The sequence below is a fragment of the Natrix helvetica genome, assembly GCF_964273705.1.
Source record: "Natrix helvetica genome assembly, chromosome: 2".
Lineage (NCBI taxonomy): Eukaryota > Metazoa > Chordata > Lepidosauria > Squamata > Natricidae > Natrix > Natrix helvetica.
The window spans coordinates 14,626,512-14,648,481 of NC_138552.1; the positions used below are offsets into that span (position 1 = coordinate 14,626,512).

Genomic DNA, 21,970 nt, shown 5'->3' on the forward strand with positions numbered 1-21,970 from the left:
GGCATGCTCTCTTTGCATGTGTGTCACAGGCTTGCCATCACTATACAATACAATACAATACAATAGTAGAGTTGGAAGGGACCTTGGAGGTCTTCTAGTCCAACCCCCTGCCTAGGCAGGAAACCCTATACTGTTTCAGACAAATAGCTATCCAACATCTTCTTAAATACTTCCAGTGTTGGGGCATTCATAACTTCTGGAGGCAAGCTATTCCACTGATTAATTGTTCTAACTGTCAGGAAGTTTCTCCTCAGTTCTAAGTTGCTTCTCTCCTTGATTAGTTTCCACCCATTGCTTCTTGTTCTACCCTCAGGTGCCTTGGAGAATAGGTTGACTCCCTCTTCTTTGTGGCAACCCCTGAGATATTGGAACACTGCTATCATGTCTCCCCTAGTCCTTCTTTCTCTTAAGCTAAACATACCCAGTTCCTGCAACCGTTCTTCATATGTTTTAGTCTCCAGTCCCCTAATCATCTTTGTTGCTCTTCTCTGCACTCTTTCTAGAGTCTCCACATCTTTTTTACATCATGGCGACCAGAACTGAATGCAGTATTCCAAGTGTGGCCTTACCAAGGCATTATAAAGTGGTATTAACACTTCACGTGATCTTGATTCTATCCCTCTATTTATGCAGCCTAGAACTGTGTTGGCTTTTTTGGCAGCTGCTGCACACTGCTGGCTCATATTTAAATGGTTGTCCACTAGGACTCCAAGATCCCTTTCACAGTTACTACTACTGAGCAAGGTATCATCTATACTGTACCTGCGCATTCCATTTTTGTTGCCTAAATGTAGAACCTTACTCTTTTCACCATTGAATTTCATTTTGTTAGATAGTGCCCAATGTTCAAGTTTGTCAAGATCCTTCTGTATCTTAAGCCTATCTTCTGGAGTGTTGGCTATTCCTGCCAGCTTGGTGTCATCTGCAAATTTGATGAGTTCCCCATTTATTCCCTCATCCAAATCATTGATGAAGATGTTGAAGAGTACTGGGCCTAAAACCGAGCCTTGGGGTACTCCACTGCATACTTCCCTCCACTGATCCAGTTACTTTTGTGTGGATAACTATAATCACTAACAAGCATTGGAACAAAGACATGGAATTTGGGAATTGACCACACATTGTTTATAGACATTGACTCATGAATAAAATGCCTATTTTGAAGAGACAAAAGCATTGCACATTTATCTGTTAGATTTATAAGCTGCCACACTCTATTATGCTTCTGGGTAGCTAGTATTGTGAGGAATACAATAAATAAATAAATAAATAAATATAAAAACACACTAAAATAACAAGGATCAGTAACTCTGTGAGTGAGATGGTGATATCTAAATTATGAATTATAAAATCAAAAGGAAAAAAATCAGAAAAAATGAACAACTGTTTAAAATAGCGAAACTTCACACAAGGGGTCTGTTACCCACTTTGACCCAGGTTCTGCGGACAAGCCCAGGTTTTAAGAGCTCATTTAAATAAGCCACAATTGGGGTAGTGGGTAAGGACCTTTGAATCTTGGGGAAAATGCTGTTCCCATTTCAGAGACAGTCTGTGTCTTTTAGCAATAGTACTTAGACTTATATACCGCTTCATAGTGCTTTTACAGCCCTTTCTAAGCAGTTTACAGAGTCAGTCTCTTGCCCGCAACAATCTGGGTCCTCATTTTACCGACCTCGGAAGGATGGAAGGCTGAGTCAACCTTGAGCCGGTGAGATTTGAACTGCAGCTAGCAGTCAGCTTTAGTAGCCTGCAGTACTGTACTCTAACCACTGCACCACTATAATGTTTTCCCACAACATCGGGCACAGCCTCTTAACTTCCTCCAAAACAATCACCCTTTATAATTTTTAATGTGACAAATGTTTACCTTATTAAACACCATTACAGCAATTTGATTACTCTCAATGAATTGAAGTAGGCTACATTAAACGCATTAAGTGCAATTGTGAATGTAATTCCTTTCTAATTCTTTTTTTTTTTGTCTTTTCCCTATTCCTCTTATTTGTATTTCCTCTAAGGATTGCCCAGTGGAGAAAAAAAATATTTATTCCTGATCTGCAGGAATAAATCCATTAATATCAATATTTTCAGCATACTGTTAATGAGAACCGAGTTACTTCTTGCAGGGTGATTAAATCATTAATGGTCTATCAGGGTCCATTAGAAGGGAATGTGTTCCTTCAGATATGACAAGTGGGTCCTGATAGGCATGGGGCTCTTTTGCTCATGCTGCCAAGTAGGATCCCAATTTTCTTCCCAAATCTCTCTTCTGGTAACATCCTCACCTTCCTCTTCTCTAGGCTATCCCCAAAATGACTTAAAGGAGCTAAGCTATTTACCCTTTTAGCTAAATAGCTGCAATTCAGAACTATGGCAGCTGAATTCTTTTCTCTTTATCCCCAGGAGGCAAAAAGCGAGACAGGGAGGAAGTGAACAGAGCAAAAAACAACTAGGAGTTACTGGAGGGTGGAATTGTTAATTATTTCCAAAGCTTATAATGTTTAGCGTTGTTAGCTTATTATCTGTCATCCTTAAATTCATTAAAAGAATATTCAAAACCCTTAACTTTTCAAGCATTTTCTTTAAAGTAAAGGTAAAGGCTCCCCTCCTACATACATGCTAGTCGTTCCCGACTCTAGGGGGCGGTGTTCATCTCCATTTCAAAGCCGAAGAGCCAGCACTGTCTGAAAATGTCTCCATGGTCCTGTGGCCAGCATGATTAAACGCCGAAGGTGCATGGAATGCTGTTACCTTCCCATCAAAGTAGTCCCTATTCTTCTACTTGCATTTTTTACATGCCTGGTTCTACTTCTACTTACAGATGTTTATATTTTGTTATTTTCTACAGCTCTTTCTCTTCTCCTTTGCATGCTTAGGTTGGCAGAAGGTGGGACAAGTAACAGGAGCTCACTCCGTTACGTGGTGCTAGGGATTCGAACCACCGAACTGCCAATCTTTCTGATCGACAAACTCAGTGTCTTAGCCACTGAGCCACTGGGTATCCCTTAAACATTCTCTTTATTATTTATTATCTTTATTAAACATAAAGTGTCCCTAAACATTTTCTTTAGTTTACTGGAATTATATTACGTATATCTGCTCTAGTTTTTGCCGACGTCTGGGGTTAGTTAATGCACAGTGTGTGAATCCATTTGTTCCAGCAGTATGGCTGGCTTTAAAGTCAGACATGCCCACATCAATTTTATTCCATTCCAAGAGATTCATTCATTTTATTAAACATTATCTGGATTATTTGTCCCAAGATAGAGTGGAAAAAATAAATAGTTGGAAGCTACCCACATTTTTCATCTAAACCGTTGCATTAGATAAAATATCATTTTCTATTTTATCAAAATACTAACCTTCTACAGCTCAAGTATCTTTTTTACAGAAAGAAAATAGTTAAAAAGACCCTAGTAAAAGGTAGGTAGATGAATAACTTTAAAAAATTAATATATTATTATGGTATTATGGTAGGTAGCATAGTCAGCCTGATGTTTGGATTTGACATTTTTATTCACCCATAGAGTCCTTCCAAAGGACCTGGGTTAGATAGATGTTTCATGACGTTAAGAGACATCATTGCACAATTTAAGCTGTTCCAAATAAAGCTAACTTTTGCAATTGACTGATGGGGATTTTGTCAATGCTGAGAATGTTCAAGTGATGCTCCAGAAGTTTTGGAATTGCATCGAAGAAACCTATTATTATTGTTATTATCTTTGCTGTCTTTTGCCACCATGGTTCGACTTCTACTTACAGGTGTTAATACTTTGTTATTTTCTACAGCTCTTTCTCTTCTCCTTTGCAAGTTCTGCCACATCCATTATCCAGATACTTTTGTCTTTTATCGATAATTGTTAAATCTGGGGTTCAATTTGGCAGGTGTTTGTATATTTGAATTTAAAAGAGCCCCTGAGCACTTCAGCTTCTCCATTTTCTATTACTTTGTCCATTTTGTGGTCCCAACAGTTCTTGCTTGCAAGCAAATGGTATTTTTTGCAAATATACCAATACATCATTGTTGCTACTTTGTCATGCCGTTGTTTGTAGTCACTCTGTGAAATTGTCTTATAGCAGATAACTAGGTGATCCACTGTTTCTTCAGCTTCTTTGCAGATGCGGCATTTGCTGAGTTCTCAATTCTGCCTTTGTATGCATTTGTTATTATTATGGTTCACAAAGGTTTATCATAAGGGGCAGCCAGACATTTAGACTCAATTTGGCATTTTTATCCATCTATCAAGTCCTTTCCGACTATATGGAATAAGCAGATGTTGTTACTTGATAGTATTGTTGTTGTTGTTAAGCTGCTCCAAGTAAAGCTGCCTTTTGCAATTGACTCATGGTAATTTTGTCAATGCCGATGATGCTCAAGTGGTGCCCCAGATGGTTTATTATTGTAATTATTATTAGCAGTAGTATTCAAGTTGCAATCCATTCCATGTGGCCCTTGTGCAATGTTGAGAGGACAGGCTTATTGAGATGACAGTCAATGGCAAATTGGATTAAATAACAGGAATCAGAATCCATTGGCTAATTTCCTTTGTTGAGTAAACTCTGCCATAAATCTTGTTAGGAGCATGAAAAATATGGATGAAATGATAGTAAATTTAAATACAATATCAACAGCAGCTTGGATAAATAGGTAGGTAGGTAGGTAGGTAGGTAGGTAGCAGAGGTGGTATTCAGCAGGTGCTAACCGGTTCTGGAGAACCAGTAGCGGAAATTTTGAGTCGTTTGCAAAACCAGTAAATACCACCTCTGACTGGCCCCACCCACATCTATTGTCTGCCTCCCAAGTCCCAGCTGATTGGGAGGAAATTGGGATTTTGCAGTAACCTTCCCCTGCCATGCCCACCAAGCCAGAACCGGTAGTAAAAAAATTTGAATCCCACCACAGGTAGGTAGGTAGGTAGGGAGAGAGGGAGGGGGAGGGGGAGGGGGAGGGAGAGGGAGGGAGGGAGGGAGGGAGGGAGGGAGGGAGAGAGAGAGAGAGAGAGAGAGAGAGAGAGAGAGGGAGGGAGAGAGAGAGAGAGAAATTTCCAATTGCAGAATTAAATTTAATTCCTTTAAATTTCAAGTTATATTCAGGATGTGGGGGGAAAATTACAGGTTAAGCTACTGAACAACTGGCAAATGTAGCCCAGCAGGAGGGCATACTATTCTTGGACACTTGAAACAGCTGTGTTTATTTTCAATGTCCAGGATATTACTAAAGCATTATTTCTTTTGTTTCAGAGGGCAACATTTTTTCCAAAATACCTATCTTCCTCTAAGCATGAATTTCATTGTTCTGCTAGTCCAGCAATAACAAACAAACCCTTCGTGTATGACGGACGGACGGGTGTGCATGTATATATTCAATTATACATATGCTCCCTTTTACATGTGCTGCTCTAAATCCCTATTGACTCTGTCTCAGTTTATCTATATATAAATGAATATGACCAATATATGCCTAAATGGAAATTAGTTCCACTTAGAGATAGTTCAGTATTTAGGTATGTGTAGGTTCCATTATTGGGACACAGTGGCTAAGATGCTCAGCTTGTCGATCAAAAAGGTCAGCCGTTTGATGGTTCAAATCCCTAGCACCGCGTAACAGAGTGAGCTCCTGTTACTTGTCCTGCTTCTGCCAACCTAGCAGTTCAAAAGCATGTAAAAATGCAAGTAGAAATATAGGAACCACTTTTGATGGGAAGGTAACAGTGTTCTGTGCATCTTTGGCATTTAGTCATACCAGCCACATGACCACGGACATGCCTTCAGCTTTGAAACAGAGATGAGCACCACCCCCTAGAGTCGGGAACTACTAGCACATATGTGCAAGGGGAGCCTTTAGCTTTACCTTTGGGTTCCATTGTACAAATGGAATTTTGTTTCTTAGTGAATGGAGCCCAATCTTTGGACTTGACCACACTCTTATCACCATTTTGTGTTTTACCAGGAAACTTGAGAAATGAAAATAAAACCAAGTTATGCAGGAATGTCATCTGTCCAACTTCAGCTACAGCCGTCAGTGAAAAAAATACAATTTAATTAACTCTATTTGTGTTTTGCTATAATCCATATTACAAAAAGAATCAACTAGCAGAGAGATGGGTTGGGGAACTACTTCACTTCCTAATAAATTTTATTTATTAAACATATTTATATCTCACTTTTCTGGCTTAAAACAAGGCACAGATGTACACAAAAATATAACTTAACACACACACACACACACACACACACACACACACACACACACATATATATATATATATATATATATATATATATATATATATATATATATATATATATATATATATATATTTGCTGTTCCATAAGCATAACTTAAGATCTACAAGATGTACCTTGTATAACACCTCACAGTAAGCCAAGTATTAATTACACAACTTTAAAAATAAACTTAGAATGTTTCAAAGTGGTTTGTTTGAACCCCATATAACCTATCAATATAATAAATTGATATATAAACAAGAAAACTCTGTAAGCCTTTGATGGCATATTTCAGGACTTATTAAATAATTATAAATGAGCATATGTTCTAATTTGCAGTGTGTTGTAAATACATTTCCAGCCCAACTAGACTTGTTTAACAATGTGGGGTTTTTTTTTTGTACCCTACCCTGTTTCCCCGAACATAAGACCTTCCCGGATAATAAGCCCAATTGGGCTTTTGAATGCATGTGCTAAAATAAGCCCTCCCCCCAAAATAAGCCCTCCCTGAAAATATTTAAATGCACACGCAGCTGTTCCCTGCCATTTCCTCTGGTTGGTTGCCATGCAAACAACACAAGGTGAGGAGGTGGGACCAGAGGGGGGGAAGGGAGGGGGAACATGCCCCACACAATCCACACACCCTTACCTAATGGCCGCTCCTGGAACCCTAGCCACCGTGCCCCTTGCCACGCTAATGGCTGCCGAAACAAAAGTGGCAGGCCCAGCGATGCGCCATGCGCCTCGCACCTCGCTGCTGTAGCAGCACAACAGCAAACATGAGGTGACCACGCTTGCTGCCTCCTGTATCTCAAAAATAATAAGACCTCCCCGAAAATAAGGCCAAGCGCTTATTTCAGGGGTCAAATAAAATAACACCCTGTCTTATTTTCGGGAAAACACGATATAAGTTCCCAAAATTCTAACTACGATTAGGATGAAAGGTGGTATAAAAGTATACTGATTAAATAAAGAAAATGTATAGAAGGTATAGTGCATACTGTTTTGATCCCTGACTAGCCTAGAAACAGCATGTAAAATCTCAGTGGGTATTTCTAGGCAGCTCCTGACTCCCAATAAAGAAAAAAGATACAGTTAATTGTTTTGGTTTTATTTATTTACATATATTCATAGGTGCCTGTCACATCTAATGACTCCAAGAGACTCATAATAACCACAGTAATACATTAAAAAAAAACCAAAGAACATTGCATTTAATCAACCCCCCTAGAAACCATCCCATAATCATACATTCTGGTCCCAGCTCCAAAGTCCATGTCGAAAAGACATATTTTCAAATATGGGTTAGGGTCATCTGGAATTTATGGAAATGCTTTTCCACAGAGAAAGTACCGTGGTGGAGAAAATGGACTTCTTCAGACTCCTCTAGATCAGTGTTTCCCAACCTTGGCAACTTGAAGATGTCTGGACTTCAACTCTGGGAGTTGAAGTCCAGACATCTTCAAGTTGCCAAGGTTGGGAAACACTGCTCTAGATGATACTATTTTCCCTAAAAAGCTGGAAAAGCCCATCCTGTCAGGTTGGTGACATGGACAATTGAGGACAGACAGTCCTGAAGCTAATCTTGCCTTAAGCCATGTAGGTCTGTTTTCATAATGAAATATGGGCATTACCTAAGGAAATGTAATCCTTCCAAGCCATTTATTAAATATCTCAACAATCTCTTAGAAATTCTTCAAAAGGATGAGTGTTCTTGCCATGGTAGGACATTCCTCATTGCTAGAGTAACTTCTGAACAAACGGCTGGTGGTGAAGGAAAGCTTCATCAAAAGAATAGAGATGAAACAAGTATGATTACAACATCCCTTACATCTGGGCCCTGCATTCTGCTGCATTAGATTCTTAGTCTAGTGTCTGCCTCAACTACAAGAAGATAATTATTTTATAGATTTAGTTTTTACCCAAGTGTTAGATGTTGGTTTAAAGCATGGATGACAAGTGTGGCCTGAGATACCACTGCCGTTGGGAGTTTTTCTCCTCCTTTTTGTATTTGGGAAATGTGAGTGTTTTCCAGGGGAAAAATACATTCCTTAATCCTTGTAGATATTTAATGAGTCTACTTTACTCCTTAATACTTCTTTGTTTCCATTCACTTTTGGATTACAACCTCAACATACTATGGGAAATCTGGTGGGGCTCTCAAACGTTCTGAAGATGTATCACTGTCCCCTTCTGGGAATTGAAGTCCAACATCTGGAACCCGTACTGCATATCAGTCATTAATACAATTGATTGAGTCCAGAGATATTTCATGAGAAGAGTCCTCCACTCCTCTGTTCACAACAGAATCCCTTATACCATCAGGCTCAAATTTTCGGGCTTAGAACTATGCCGCTTTTGGTCTGAGCGTAGTGCACAAAATTATCTGCTACAATGCCCTACCTGGCAATGACTACTTCTGCTTCAACTGCAACCATACACGAGCACACAAGAGATACAACCTTAAGGTAAACCAATCCAAATTCGATTACAGAAAATACAACTTTAGCAACAGAGTGGTCAACACCTGGAATGCACTACCTGACTCTGTGGCTTCAACCCCAAACCCCATAACTTTAACCTTAAGCGGTCTACTGTTGACCTCCCCCCATTCCTAAGAGATCTGTAAGGGTCGTGCATAAGTGCAGAAACATGCTTACCATCCCTGTCCTACAGTCCTCACTTATTCGTATCCATTCACATTCATAATCATGCTTAGATCTGTTATCTTATACATGCTTGAGAAAATAAATAAATAAACAATAAACAATAAAGTTGCTAACATTGAAAAAAGCTAGTCGAAAGTGTGCATCCCATTAGAAAAGGTCCTTCTAAGGCAGCTGGTACGCTCACAACACATACAAGTGACTTGTAATTAATAAGTGAATAACATTTCAGTTATTCATTTATTAGCATCAGGCCAATTATTTAACTTTTCTGATTTCAAACGCAGCCAGCCACATAAAGACACATGAAATAAAGACACTTTTGACTTTGTTTTGATCCGCTGAAATATTTTCACATTCATCATAAACTCATCATAAATCTGTTACTCTCAGAATTTATTCTACTCTCTAGCAATGGAGGCCGTGAGAGGGGGGAGAAGGAACAGAAAGGGAGAAGCCAACAAGATTTAAGAAAAATCAATTTTTCTGAATTTTTGTTTTGTTTTATTTGATTTAATGCTGCATCAATACAGGATTTATGTGTTTTTATATGTAGGGAACAGGAGGAAGATTTGATAACAGGTACAGACAACTTGCTATGAGAGCCAGCAGAAATCTACTTATTTGACTAATAAAAAAACAAACTTAGTGATTTGTAACTGAATAGCTAAAATGAACTCTTTGTGTCCCCAGAGGTCTGCAATATGATCTTCACAAAAGGTAGCTTGCCAATTTAATTGAGGTAGTAGTTATTTAATTTTTTTATAGACAGGTATAGCTTTCAATAAAACCACATATGCCTATAATACTGCAATGGCAGATGCGTCTCGATTATTAGAGATGGTCTCTAGGGAATATACACAGCGGATCTTGAAATTTGTAAGCAGCTGTTTAGAAGGGGGGGTGAAACATTGTAACACATACACACATGTTCCTTAAGTGCAGTACTGTTTTGTTATTTTACTGCAGGTGTATTACAGAGATAAAATTTTATAACTTATTGAATACACTTCCTTCATATTTATCATTAAAGTATGTCTGTCAGTCTGTCTGCCTGCCTGCCTGCCTGTCTGTCTGTCTTTTTGTCTCTCTCTATCCATCCATCTATCTATCTATCATCTATCTATCTATCATCTATCTATCTATCTATCTATCTATCTATCTATCTATCTATCTATCTATCTATCTATCTATCTATCTATCCACTTCAAGAAACAATATTTCTTGTCTTAGTGATTTAGTTTAATTATGCAGAAAAAAAAAATTAAAATACTGATTCAGGAGCAATCAAGAAGGTGGTAAGTTTATATAAAGCAAAGTTAAAAGTGCTAATGAAGCTACTCCTTATCTAATTTAAGAGAATAGACAGACATGCAACCATGAAATTCACTGTGTGCTGTGGGAGGACATCACTCCCTGCTTTTCCTCAGGTGGGGATTTTTATGATACCAGCATAATAAGTATAATCCTTAGGAGATCACTCAAAAGAAAAAGAAAATAAAAACCTCCCAATTCTGATAAGACAAAGATGATCCTTGAATAAAACTTCGCCATGATTTGGTATGAAAAACACATGTTCACATTTTTTTTTAAAAAAAAACCCTGGTTCTGGGACATAAAATTTGGTTTTAAGCTTAGGTAACTTCGGATCCTAGAATGCTATGAGCTGGTTGTCTCTGTTGAACTAATTGTGCCTTTGATTGGGGAAAGAAAATTATGATATTTTAATTACGTTTTTTTTTAAATTAACCACACATTGTTACTAAAGTTACTCCTGAAAAGTTTGGGGAACTAGCATAAAAACTATGTTCCTCCTTTGCTTTGTATCTGGGTATCCTTAAATTTGTGAGCTTTGACTCACTAATCAACCAACTGCTTTGGGGCAGGATTATGTTTCCTTTTCCCCTATGAATGTAGCCACAAGTGTCATTGACACTCATTATATTAAATAACAATCTAAAAATGCCATATTGATGATTATCCAGGACAGGGTTTTGCAATACAACGGTTGATTAGGATGCCTATTGTTAAATATAACTTCTTTCGTTAATTGCTTTAGATGTCAAATAAAATCTGTTCGGTTCGATTCAATTTTGATTTTATACAGGTTTTTTTTTTTTTGGCTATTGAACCTTGCAGCAATATTTCTTTTATTAAATGCTGCCCTGTATTCCTTGTCTTTCAGTTTACTTCATTTTTTTAAAAAAATAATTGTCATGGCTAGTCAAGGATTCCAAGGAAGGAAAGAACAAATTGCCTATCATCTGTTATCATCAATATGCCTTTTGGGTGTGTTAGCAAAATTTACTACTAAAATTATGACTCGTTGTTTCTCACTGAACTGAAATTAAGACTACTACATAAAGTTACTCCTGAAAAGTTTGGGGAGCTAGCATAAAAACTATGTTCCTCCTTTGCCTTGTATCTGGGTATCCTTAAATTTGTGAGCTTTGACTCACTAATCAACTTTGAATTAAATTCAAAGTCTTAAGTAATTCTCTTTTACAGAATTACTGCTAGAAAGCCATGCAGTGATAGATTTGCTGGGGAGTGGGGGGGAGATGTGGCAAATGAAGTGATGAGCTACCAAAAATGTTAGTAGAAACAAATATTGTAAAATTGTTTGCATAAGCCAGCAATCTTTTCCAGCTACTTTAGTGTTCATTTAATATTCCCCATACTGTTTCATTAGCAGAGTTATGTGTGTATATTCTAAAACAGTCCATTGCAAAGTTATGTGTGTATATTCTAAAACAGTCCATTTCACCACTAAATGTACATTTCCTTTGACTCCATGTGTATCTTGTTACAAGATATACAGACTAAGCTTAGTGATAAATAATTTTTAATGCACATCGTAATAAAATGCTAAATTAACAAGCTTTACTCTGAACTCAGTATTTACAGTTATTTATAAATTTCCTGGTGAGGAGTGCTCCGGGGTTCAAAAATGTGATCACAGCAATTAACATGCCGCATATTTCAAAACTAAACTGCTATTATTACTCCGGCCATTATAAAGACTAGGAACAGCAGCAATTACTGTTTGTAGTGAGTCCAGATATAACTTCAGATGGCCATCTACTTCCCTTTTGCTATTCAATTGCCATTGTTTGTGTTGCCCAAAGGGAAAGGAAATGGAACCAATTCTATGGTTTGCTAAACCATTGAAGAGCTGAACTTTTCAACTAAAAACTAGTGCTTGGGTTAATGTTGGTTTTCCTTCTCAAAAAAGACATTTTTGTTTCTTTTGCGATTCTTTAAAAAAAATAAGACTGGAAGCATGGGCAGTCTTATTTAGATGTTCTGGGAGCAATTTTCAGGAATGTTTCAAATAAATTCTATAGAAATTGAATGCAGGCATGAGTGAGTGAGTGAGTGAGTGAATTAATGAATATAATTGGGATCAGGCCATTGCTTCACTTTTGTTAAGTCATTTGATAGAACAGTGTTTCTCCATCCTGAGAAATTTAAGATGTTTGGATTTCAATTCCCAGAATTTCCCAGTCTGGGGAATTCTAGGAGTTGAAATCTGTGCGTCTTAAAGTTGCAATTGATATTTCTTAAGTATTGCATTTTTCACTTATTTCTGCATTTGGAAAACTGCATATCCAGAGCAAAGCAGGACTGGCTAATTGATCTTTAGGAGATCTCCAAAGGCCTAAGCTGGGTCAGATCCAGATTGCCTTCGTTTGAGTAACTTTCCTGTCCAATCTCACAGTTCGGTCCTAAAAAATCAGTGCAAGCATTTTTCCCCCTTCTTCAGTGTTAGGTAAAGGAATTTAAAAATAAAAGGAGAAAAGAGAAAGAAGGCACTGTGGCACTACATGTGGTATTCAGAAGGGCAAAGCTGTGATACTTGGTTGTTGTTGAGTGACAACTGAGAGAACAAGAGAATGGGGCAATGTAAATACTGCTTTGAAACAGTAGTAGCATAACACTGAAATAGGAATGTTCTAGGTCTAGGAATGTTCTAGATCTACAAAAACCACTCCTACAATTCACTACTCTATGAGGAGCACTGGACAATAGAAACCCAGGTTCCTAAGTGAAGCAAATTGTCCTCTCATATATTCCATTGCTAAGAGGACAAACATAAAAGGTATCTATGGAGATTCTCAGTCATCCAGGTCATGGTTGTCCCAAAGGTGCTTTTTCAAGAGGCAATTGGATTTTCTGGTTTTTCTTTGAAGACATTTCGCTTCTCGTCTTCAGCTCTAAGCTAAAGAAGCTTCTTGGATGAGAAGCAAAACGCCTTGAAAGAAAAAGCAGAAAGTCCAGTTGCCTCTTGAAAAAAGAACTTTAGGGACAAACTTAAAAGTTGTTTCGCATATTTGATAAAACACATTGTTTCACGCTACAGTGAAAACAAGCATTACAGGTAGTCCTCGTTTAGTGACAACTGAGACCAGCAACTCAGAAGGACATTTTTAAGACCAGAAAGAGCTGCAAAAAAGAACCTGAACTTTCTCTCCACGCCCCTCCCCCCCAACATCTGGTAATGTTTATTTGGGGATTCAGCAGATCTGTAAATAAAGATCCAACCTGTTCAGCCTTAACGAGAATAACTTCCATTCATCTTTCAGATCCTCTCAAATTTTTCCATTTATAAACCTTTCACTTTTTTCCTCAACATTTTGCTACAAATTGAAGATGTCAGATATGCTTACAAAAACAAAAACACCATCTTTCTTTCTCTTACTGTTGAGTTATAATACATTTTGCCATATTGTAGTAACAGAATGTTAACGTACATTGGCGCTTCCTAAATTTTCTCTCTTTTTTTAAACATTTCAATGGGTAGGAAGTTGAGGTATTTCTACATATTTGAAAGAATGGTGTTAAAAAAAATAAGGCACTGATTATCTTTATCCCATAATAAATAATATACATTTTCTTACAGTATACTTCTACAAATGCCAAGGCTTCAGTTTGCTGAAACAAAAATAAATATTTTCAGATTTCACATTCATACGATTTTTTAAAAAGAAAAAAAAGTCTGAATGTATTTCAAGTTACATTGCGTTGGGTTCTAACACTAGATAAATCCAGTGAATTAAAATATTTCTATTGCCGAGGAAATTCTGCATGAACAGAAATCAGCATAATCCAGAGTTCCCATTCTTCATTTCAGCCACAAGTGGACCAACTATAATCATGACAGAATAGGTTCTCAGATAAAGCTCAAGATACTGTGGGCCAAATCCTAAATCTGATGCAGAACTAAAAATGCATGGATCAAAATACGATATAAATACGTAATTGGGTAACCTAGAAAAAGAGAAATGAAAAGTATCTAATCAGAAAGTTAGGATATCACGTGAGTTCATCAAGCTATGGTACAAATTGAACGGTCAAATCTTCTCAAATAAGCAGGATCATGTTCTGTCAGAAGTCTGGAAAAGGCCTCATCTCAGTTTGGCACAAACTCTGGACCCTCCACTGGTCTGTGTAGCCTTTTCAAAGGCAAGAAGAGATATGGGTAGTCCTAGTTGGAAGGGACCTTATAGGTCATCTAGTCCAACCTCCCTCCTCCCTCAAGCAGGAGAACCTACACCATTTCTAATAAATGGCAGTCCAGTCTCTCCTTGAAAGTCTCAAGTGATGACGCTCCCACAACTTCTGAAGACAAGCTGTTCCATTGATTGATTGTTCTCACTGTCAGAAAATGTCTCCTTATTTCTAGGTTGCATCTCACCTTGATCAATTTCAACTGGTTCACTGGTGGTGTGCGAGCAGTTTAGAGAAGACCTACCTTCCGGATTACAGCTTGGGAAGGAAAACAGCTGAGGCATGGCAATCCACTCTGATGCACGACTCAGCTGAGAAGATAAAGGTAGGTAAAGCGCAGGGACCAGTGGGTGGGCCCACTTGCTAGTGGGAGCGAACAGGTCACTCCCAGATGATCTTCAGAGCTACTGGTTCACCTGAACCGGTCTGAACTGGTAGAATCCCACCCCATGGGAAGGGAAGCATCACTTATTAAGTAGCAGTCAATAGTGCTAACTAACCATGATGGCATTGAAAATATCCTTCTGTATTTTCTGAGGTCCAGTGATGTGACTGGATGGGAATGAGAAGGAGGGTAGTTCTCCTTATACTGCAATGGCTATTTCCAGAAAGTGATGCTTCTAATTTGTTGTTGTTGTTGAATTTCTTGATTTTATGAGCCATCTTGTTTCAACTTCTCTTGAAATCACTGCACATAGACTTCTGTGGGATCTGCTAGTTCCCCCCCCCCAAAAAAAAAAGAATAAGGCTTCACTCTGATCATGTCACACACTTGCACAAAGTGCTGAGACTTGCATTGCATGCAATAAAGTTGTCATAACTTGTTTCCCAATCCCTCATTCCCACCATTGGATACTTCTGTTATTATACTAGGACAACACCGGATTCTTGAGAGATCTCCCTTTTCAACTTCAAGCTAGTTAGCTGATGGACAACAAACACACAAGTTTAGAAGCGAATGGGGAAGTTCTAATGAAGGGGTCTCCAACCTTAGGAACTTTTAAGATTTGTGGACTTTAACTCCCAGAGGTCCACAAGTCTTAAAGTTGCCAAGGTTGGAGACTCCTGTTCTAATGTAAGCTCTGCCTCTATATAGATAGACCTCACTTAACAATCATGCAAAGTTTACCATTGACTCCCTCAAAAAGTATTTGATCTGTCATTGAAGTTATGACTGTCATATCCTCCACCTATGTCACATTTTGGGTGCTTGCCAACAGGCTCGCATTTATAACTGGTTACAGCCTCCCAAAGTCATGATAGTTTGCAACATTTTTTTGCTGTTCTTGTCAAGTTTCTGCAAAAACCACCCATTTGGGAGATTTGCTTAACAACCAGGTGGTTACTATTGTACTGATGAAACTACTTTTAATTTGGTTTCCACTTTATGCTGTTCTCTCTCCCTCCCTCCCTCTGCCTCTGCATCTCTCTGTTTCTCTTTTTATGGGTGAATCTTACTGATTTATTCTGACAGTTTCAAAATAGTCTTATAAACCATCCTCGAACTGGAAGGCATGGTATCACTTTTTCAGTAACCAGGGAATCTGTTCTTGGGTTGTGGTGATGGTACCAGCAAAGATACAGTTAAAAGTAAATTAGGAAAAATCATAGGCATTAAGTTTATCATGGTAGCTAAATGATCTCCACTGTCACTTTTGGATACCATTCACTGGGGAATAAACACTAGAATTATTTTCTTAATGCCACGTTTGTGGTCTTTCTGGGGACATTTTGTTGGATCATGCTCAGACAAAATTCAAACAGACAGAACCCTTTATTTGATTCAACAGTGATTAAAAATGGAATGTGGACTTATTTTATTTTGTTAAAAATGGTATTAAGGTACCTTCTAAAAGCCAGATCAATGTAGTTAACTGACTGAATTTGACTCACATGCCAATGTGGGTCAGTGAGGCCAAATTTTGGACAATGTTTAAAGAACTTTGTACTTATTTCCCATCAATTTTAATTTTGCAGTAGCTTACTTTAATGGCTGGGCTGAATATGACCTTACTATTTGGCTAACAACTTGTTTTCTATATTTTGCAGCAGGTGATCCCTATTCTTAGATTATTATTATTATTTTGCCCCTTGGCCATTTTCCAGGAATGTTTGAATATGAGCTTCCCTCCAATGTAAATTAACAGTGTTGAAAAAATATCCAGCCACTTCCTTATTTTGAGGACAATCAGAACTAGGTTGGTGCCACGGAAAAGATTGTTTCCTCAAACATCTGTTTCAGGGATCAGTTATACGCTTTTGAACTTTAACTGACACTATCATCTCGTTGTGGAAAATAAAAAAAAGTTATGAATAATTTGGATACTAGGAATGGCAACTACCGATTTCCAGGTGTTTACAGAGCAGGTTGTAAAGTCGTGAAGATTTCAGAAACCGCAGAAAACAGCAGAATCAGAGACCAGGAGAGAAATAGAAAGAGAGACAGAGAGAGAGAGAAAGAGAAAAAGAGGGAGGGAGGGAGGGAGGGAGGAGAGAGAGAGAAAGAGAGGACACACACACACACAGAGACAGAAAGAGAAAGAGACAGAGAGAGACAGAGAGAAGCAATGCCTCAGCTACTGATATGGTACAACATTCAGTAACTAGCTAGAACAGTTTAATAATTGGATATAAGTAAATATAAGACAATATGGACTGAAGTAAAGATGTAGAGGAACACATAGCAAATGTGCTTTTAGAAAAAGCAATATTGTATCCTGCTGTTACACAAGGGAAAGTAGCTTGTACATAAGATCAAAGATTAGAGGCTGTTGCAGAAAGGAAGCTACATGGCTAAAATCAGGAGCTTAGTAACAAAAGTATCATTCAGAAGATAAATCTCCTTTACCCAGGTAACAATACTTATTTCACAGAATGATTTACTTTTTCTGGGAATTATTTGGTGGGGGGGGGGGGGTTATCCTTAAGTATATTTACAACACCACATGTCCGGAAACAAAAGGAATGATAATTTAGCTCAATAAATGAGTAACATCTATGAAGAGGGTGGTGGTAGAAGCACGAAGGAATATATGAAAGGCTACAATGAAAGTGAATTGATTTAAAATAGGAAAATACACTGCCCATCACCCTTTATCGTAGATGATGCTTATTTTGGAAACAGCCCTTTGATTTTAATGAACTTCAAATGCCGTAAGTCATTTCATAGGCTGGTTCTGTAAAATCACAAATGGATAAGCGAGGCTCCCACTTGCACTTTTCTTTTTTCTTTCTTTCACACATTTAAGAGATATAAGTGACAGTTTAAGGGAGCTTTAATCCGATTTGAATTAATCTGATAAATACCACCCCTTTTTAAAAAGAAAAGAAAAGAAAAGAAAAAAGAATAAGGTATCCTGTAGAAATGACAATCGGCTACCGTCCAAACCAGCTCCAAACCACAACCAACAAAAGAAACAACTCCCCCCTCCCCTAAATTACAGCTTATTCTACCTGCAAAAAAGAAGCATGTCACCAAACTTCTCCTCTTTTGTTTTGGCCCTCAGTAACCAGATCCAACAGATCAAACCTTCCACAGGAATTGAAAGCTTTACACTAAAGCCACACAGCATTTCGTTGTTCGCAGCCAAAGCTATTTGCTCCAAGCATTTGAACAGGCACATTCCAAAGATGTTTCCATTGCACTGCGAATGCTGTATGTTTCTTTTCCTGGGCAATTCCTTCCAGAAAACAGGGATGAATTTAATACTTGAGAACACATGCAAGTCCATAGTTCTTGACCAAAGCAGCCTCACGTCTCATTTCCGCAAATCTCTTGCTACCCATCTGGATAGAATGGATAGCATATCTGAGTAGGCTGGAGAATCAAAAACTTGCAAAAATGAACAGATGCACAAAGACACTGGAATGCCAGCTCTAAGGAAACATTAATACTAAGTATGTGTACTTTTCAAGGCAAGGTTCTATTTAATGACTTGGACTGTTTATATTTTGCTATGCTTAATTAAGCAAAGTAGCTGAACTCACCTACCCCAAACCCATTTCAAAAAACCTCACATTGTTTCTCTCCTCTGCTGAGAAAGTTACGCTCACAATACATTAAGAAGAAGAAGAAGAAAAGCTACGTGGCACTTCTCACTTTAAAGGATGTAAAGTTTGAAAGGGATAAAAATGGGTGTTTTCTTCCAAAGTAAGCAAGTGTTTCTTTTGGGGTGAAAGAAGCAATCAAAGAATGCAAACAATAACTGTCCTTAAAAAAAAGGAAGGGAGAGGGAAGGAAGGTAGCAGAATAAAGCATTCTGAGGAAGCAGTAAAACTGGATTGCAGTATGTGTATGTGTATGTATATATATATATATATATATATATATATATATATATATATATATATATATATATATATATATATATATATATATATATATATATATATATATATATATATATATATATATATATACATACATACATACATACATACATACATACATACATAAGTAATTATGTATGTATGCATGTATATGCATATGTATATTGCAAGCAGCTTAATATTTAGCTACTGACAGAAATTTTAGATGAAGGTACTCTCTCTGGAAATTTAAAAATATGCAAATGCCAACTATATAGTGGCATAAACACAGAGAAGCTATACCTTTGTATTACATTGGCATTTTATTATTTAATTAAAATACTCTTATTTTTCTAGCTCGCACATGTTTCCCTTGAGACGATTTTTCTGTTAGCCTGCTGGCCTTGACTTCCAGCCAAAAGCAATTCAGAAACAAAAAGAGACAACAAAATCGTATTTTTACAGACATTTTTATCTCTCAATAGAACTCTTGTTTTCACACAACATCCTACAGACTCTATGGAAATTATAATTTATTGCTATAGCCAGTCCAAAGGCAGTATGGCTTTAAAATCTCCACTGGTGCCTCCTACAAACTCTTGACAATTTCTTAAGTTGAACTATTCATTATCCAGGAATTGTCATTTGGGTAACAATAATGTAATCTTTTCAATCAGATTGATAAACAATTCACCAGGAATACACCAAAATATCAATCTAGTAACCAACAGAAAACCAGAAAGTAAGAGAAAAACAATTTAATGTTTCAAACACTATTGAACTATCCTTGAAAATTCTTTGAAAAGACCCGATATATGTCACAAAGATGGATAGTACGTAAACATGGGATCACATGTTACTTCATACCATCAACTGACTCTTACCTGATGACAACCTTGAAGATTTGAGTCTCGTCCATATGATGAATAAGAGCTTCTTTCTGTTTTACCTGTTTTAGAGGGAGAGAGACAGAGAGGGGTATTATCTAATAACACTGTTAAAAAATACATCCTGTAATTAATTAATCTGTATAGAAGAATGATATTTATTGCATTATGGTGGAAGTCCTTAATCTATTTCATAAAAAGCTTCTCGTCTTTAAAGCCCTTTTTTATAGTAATCACATCACTACTGTCTTTGGTCTTGGTAAATAAATTTTGATTCCACATCACCACAGAAGAATGGCACATGTTCCTCATCTCAATAGCACAATTTTCTAACCACAGAAGACAATCAGATTTCCTCAGATGATGAGCTTCCTTGTTTTGAGACTCAGGAACTTACTTTATGCTTCTGCTCATGACACACCATTGGCAAAATCCTCCAAACACTAAGGATGGCATCTAGGAAAGAAGTACATGGCTGCTTATACCTCAAAACGAAAATAAGGGGAAACCCATGGTAGACCTCCGTTTATTTTGCTCAACCTGGCCTTCTGATCCTTTGGTGAACTCCAATGGCACACTGTTCTTAACCATTATTCTTCCATAGACCTGTGCCATAGAACTCCTAATGGCCTCTGCTTTAAAATACCTTCACTGTTTGCTATGATTACATTTCTAATTGGAAATGCCATTCAAACATCCAGAATAATATATGTGAGACCATCATTTTTAAAGGAGGAAACAGAATCTCTTTTTCCCTTTTCTTTCTTACTCCTAAAAACTGCGCAAATTTATTTTTATGAGCACAGCAGGAAGGTTATCCATGTCGTGACCTGACCATAATAATTCTCACTGATTACACTGCAGTCACCAGTGGGGTCAGAGGTAATAAATCAAAAACTCCAGATGGTAAATTTAGCAACGAAACCCCCATCACAAGTCTGATTCTTCAGTCTTTCCTAGTTGAATTCCCTATTGAATGACTTGATCTCTGTAGTTACGCTCCAGAAAGAGTATTTTATATTGAAATATATCACTCCCTAACAATGTTTCAACTTTCTCAGAGTTGTAGGAGACACAAATAGATTGTGATATTTCATGCCAATTCTAGTGTTTTCTTTGATTTTTCTGCATGCTCTTAACATTTTCTTTAAAATGCCAACAGCACATGATATAGTTGGATAAGGACATTGTGAATCTGATGAAAAGAACAGAGGAATGGATTTCATATATTATGATGGTTATTAGTAAACCAAAGTAGGAATTTGTTGAAAATGTGAAAAGCTAGGAGCCCTGTTCCATAAGGTCAGCAATGACCTATGATAGGTCCTCGCGTGAAAAATAATAATATTCTGGCATGAAATCTAATAAAATTATTCCAAATGTGGTTAGAAAGTGAAAGATTAAGCTTTAAAAATTTATAACTATTAGGTGCACTTAAGATGAGCAGAGATAAGATTCAACAGCTTAACATAGAAAGAAATTATTGTTATTGGATATCCAAAACATACCCTCTCCATATTTTTGGTGGACAATAGTAATGACCCTTGGGTACCCAGATATAATATAATGCAAAGTTCTGGTTGTTTCTTCAATCAAGCATATAATAAATTGCAATAACTAGCTACATATTGTACAGGACATTACCCCTGTAAATGAATCATTTAATTACTACCACATACTTCGCAAAACCACCTTTACTTTAAAGGATGTTATTTTACTAGAGAATATTATACTTAGTCTGTTATTATTGAAATATAAGGTGTAAGGGGAAAAAGATTCAAATTTTTAATTTAATATAGAACAATTGTTTAATAAACTAAACTGTTGTTTCTTAAAGTGTCAAATTGATTTTTTGAAAAAATATTTGATTAAATGCACATAAGGTTTTATTTAAGGTTTTATCCAATAAAGTCTGGATTCAATTAAAATAATGACTGAGATGAATACATTCTATAAGTTTCTATATTGTGTAAATTGCACACGATTTCAAATTGGCATCTTCAGAGCCACACTATTATGTGGAATTCTACTTTCTTTCAGTTTTACTGTTAAAAAGATGGAACTTGCACTGGGAGCAAATCCCCTATACACATTCCCCTAAAATGTATGCCAATAACATTAATATAAAATTATAACTCTACTTTTATTTGACTTGTCATTTAGAATTCAGCTTTCAGATAGGGGAAAATAATGGTAATTTCCACATGCTTTTAAAATTGTCTTATCATAATAAAATACGAAACAAAATACTACAAGTTGAATTTATCTACATGCCCAAGGATATAAAATGTGACACATTTTTTTGTGATTTCATAAAAAGGGTCTTTTCCTAACCGTGATGAAAACTACAGATAGGAAAGTAGAAATACT

General features: G+C 37.0%; 1 protein-coding gene across 14 annotated transcripts in view; it reads right to left on the minus strand.

Annotated features, from left to right (window-relative positions):
* TCF4 (transcription factor 4) overlaps positions 1 to 21,970 on the minus strand; it is a 449,273-nt gene that overhangs the window by 204,548 nt on the left and 222,755 nt on the right. For all 14 annotated transcript variants that reach the window (XR_014174417.1, XM_081941830.1, XM_081941822.1 and 11 more), the window contains one exon: positions 19,598 to 19,662. Coding sequence is in view for 13 of the 14 variants with exons in the window: in XM_081941830.1 (XP_081797956.1) it covers positions 19,598 to 19,662 (65 nt within the window). In the remaining variant the exon portion in view is untranslated. The remainder of the gene's footprint in view (positions 1 to 19,597; positions 19,663 to 21,970) is intronic.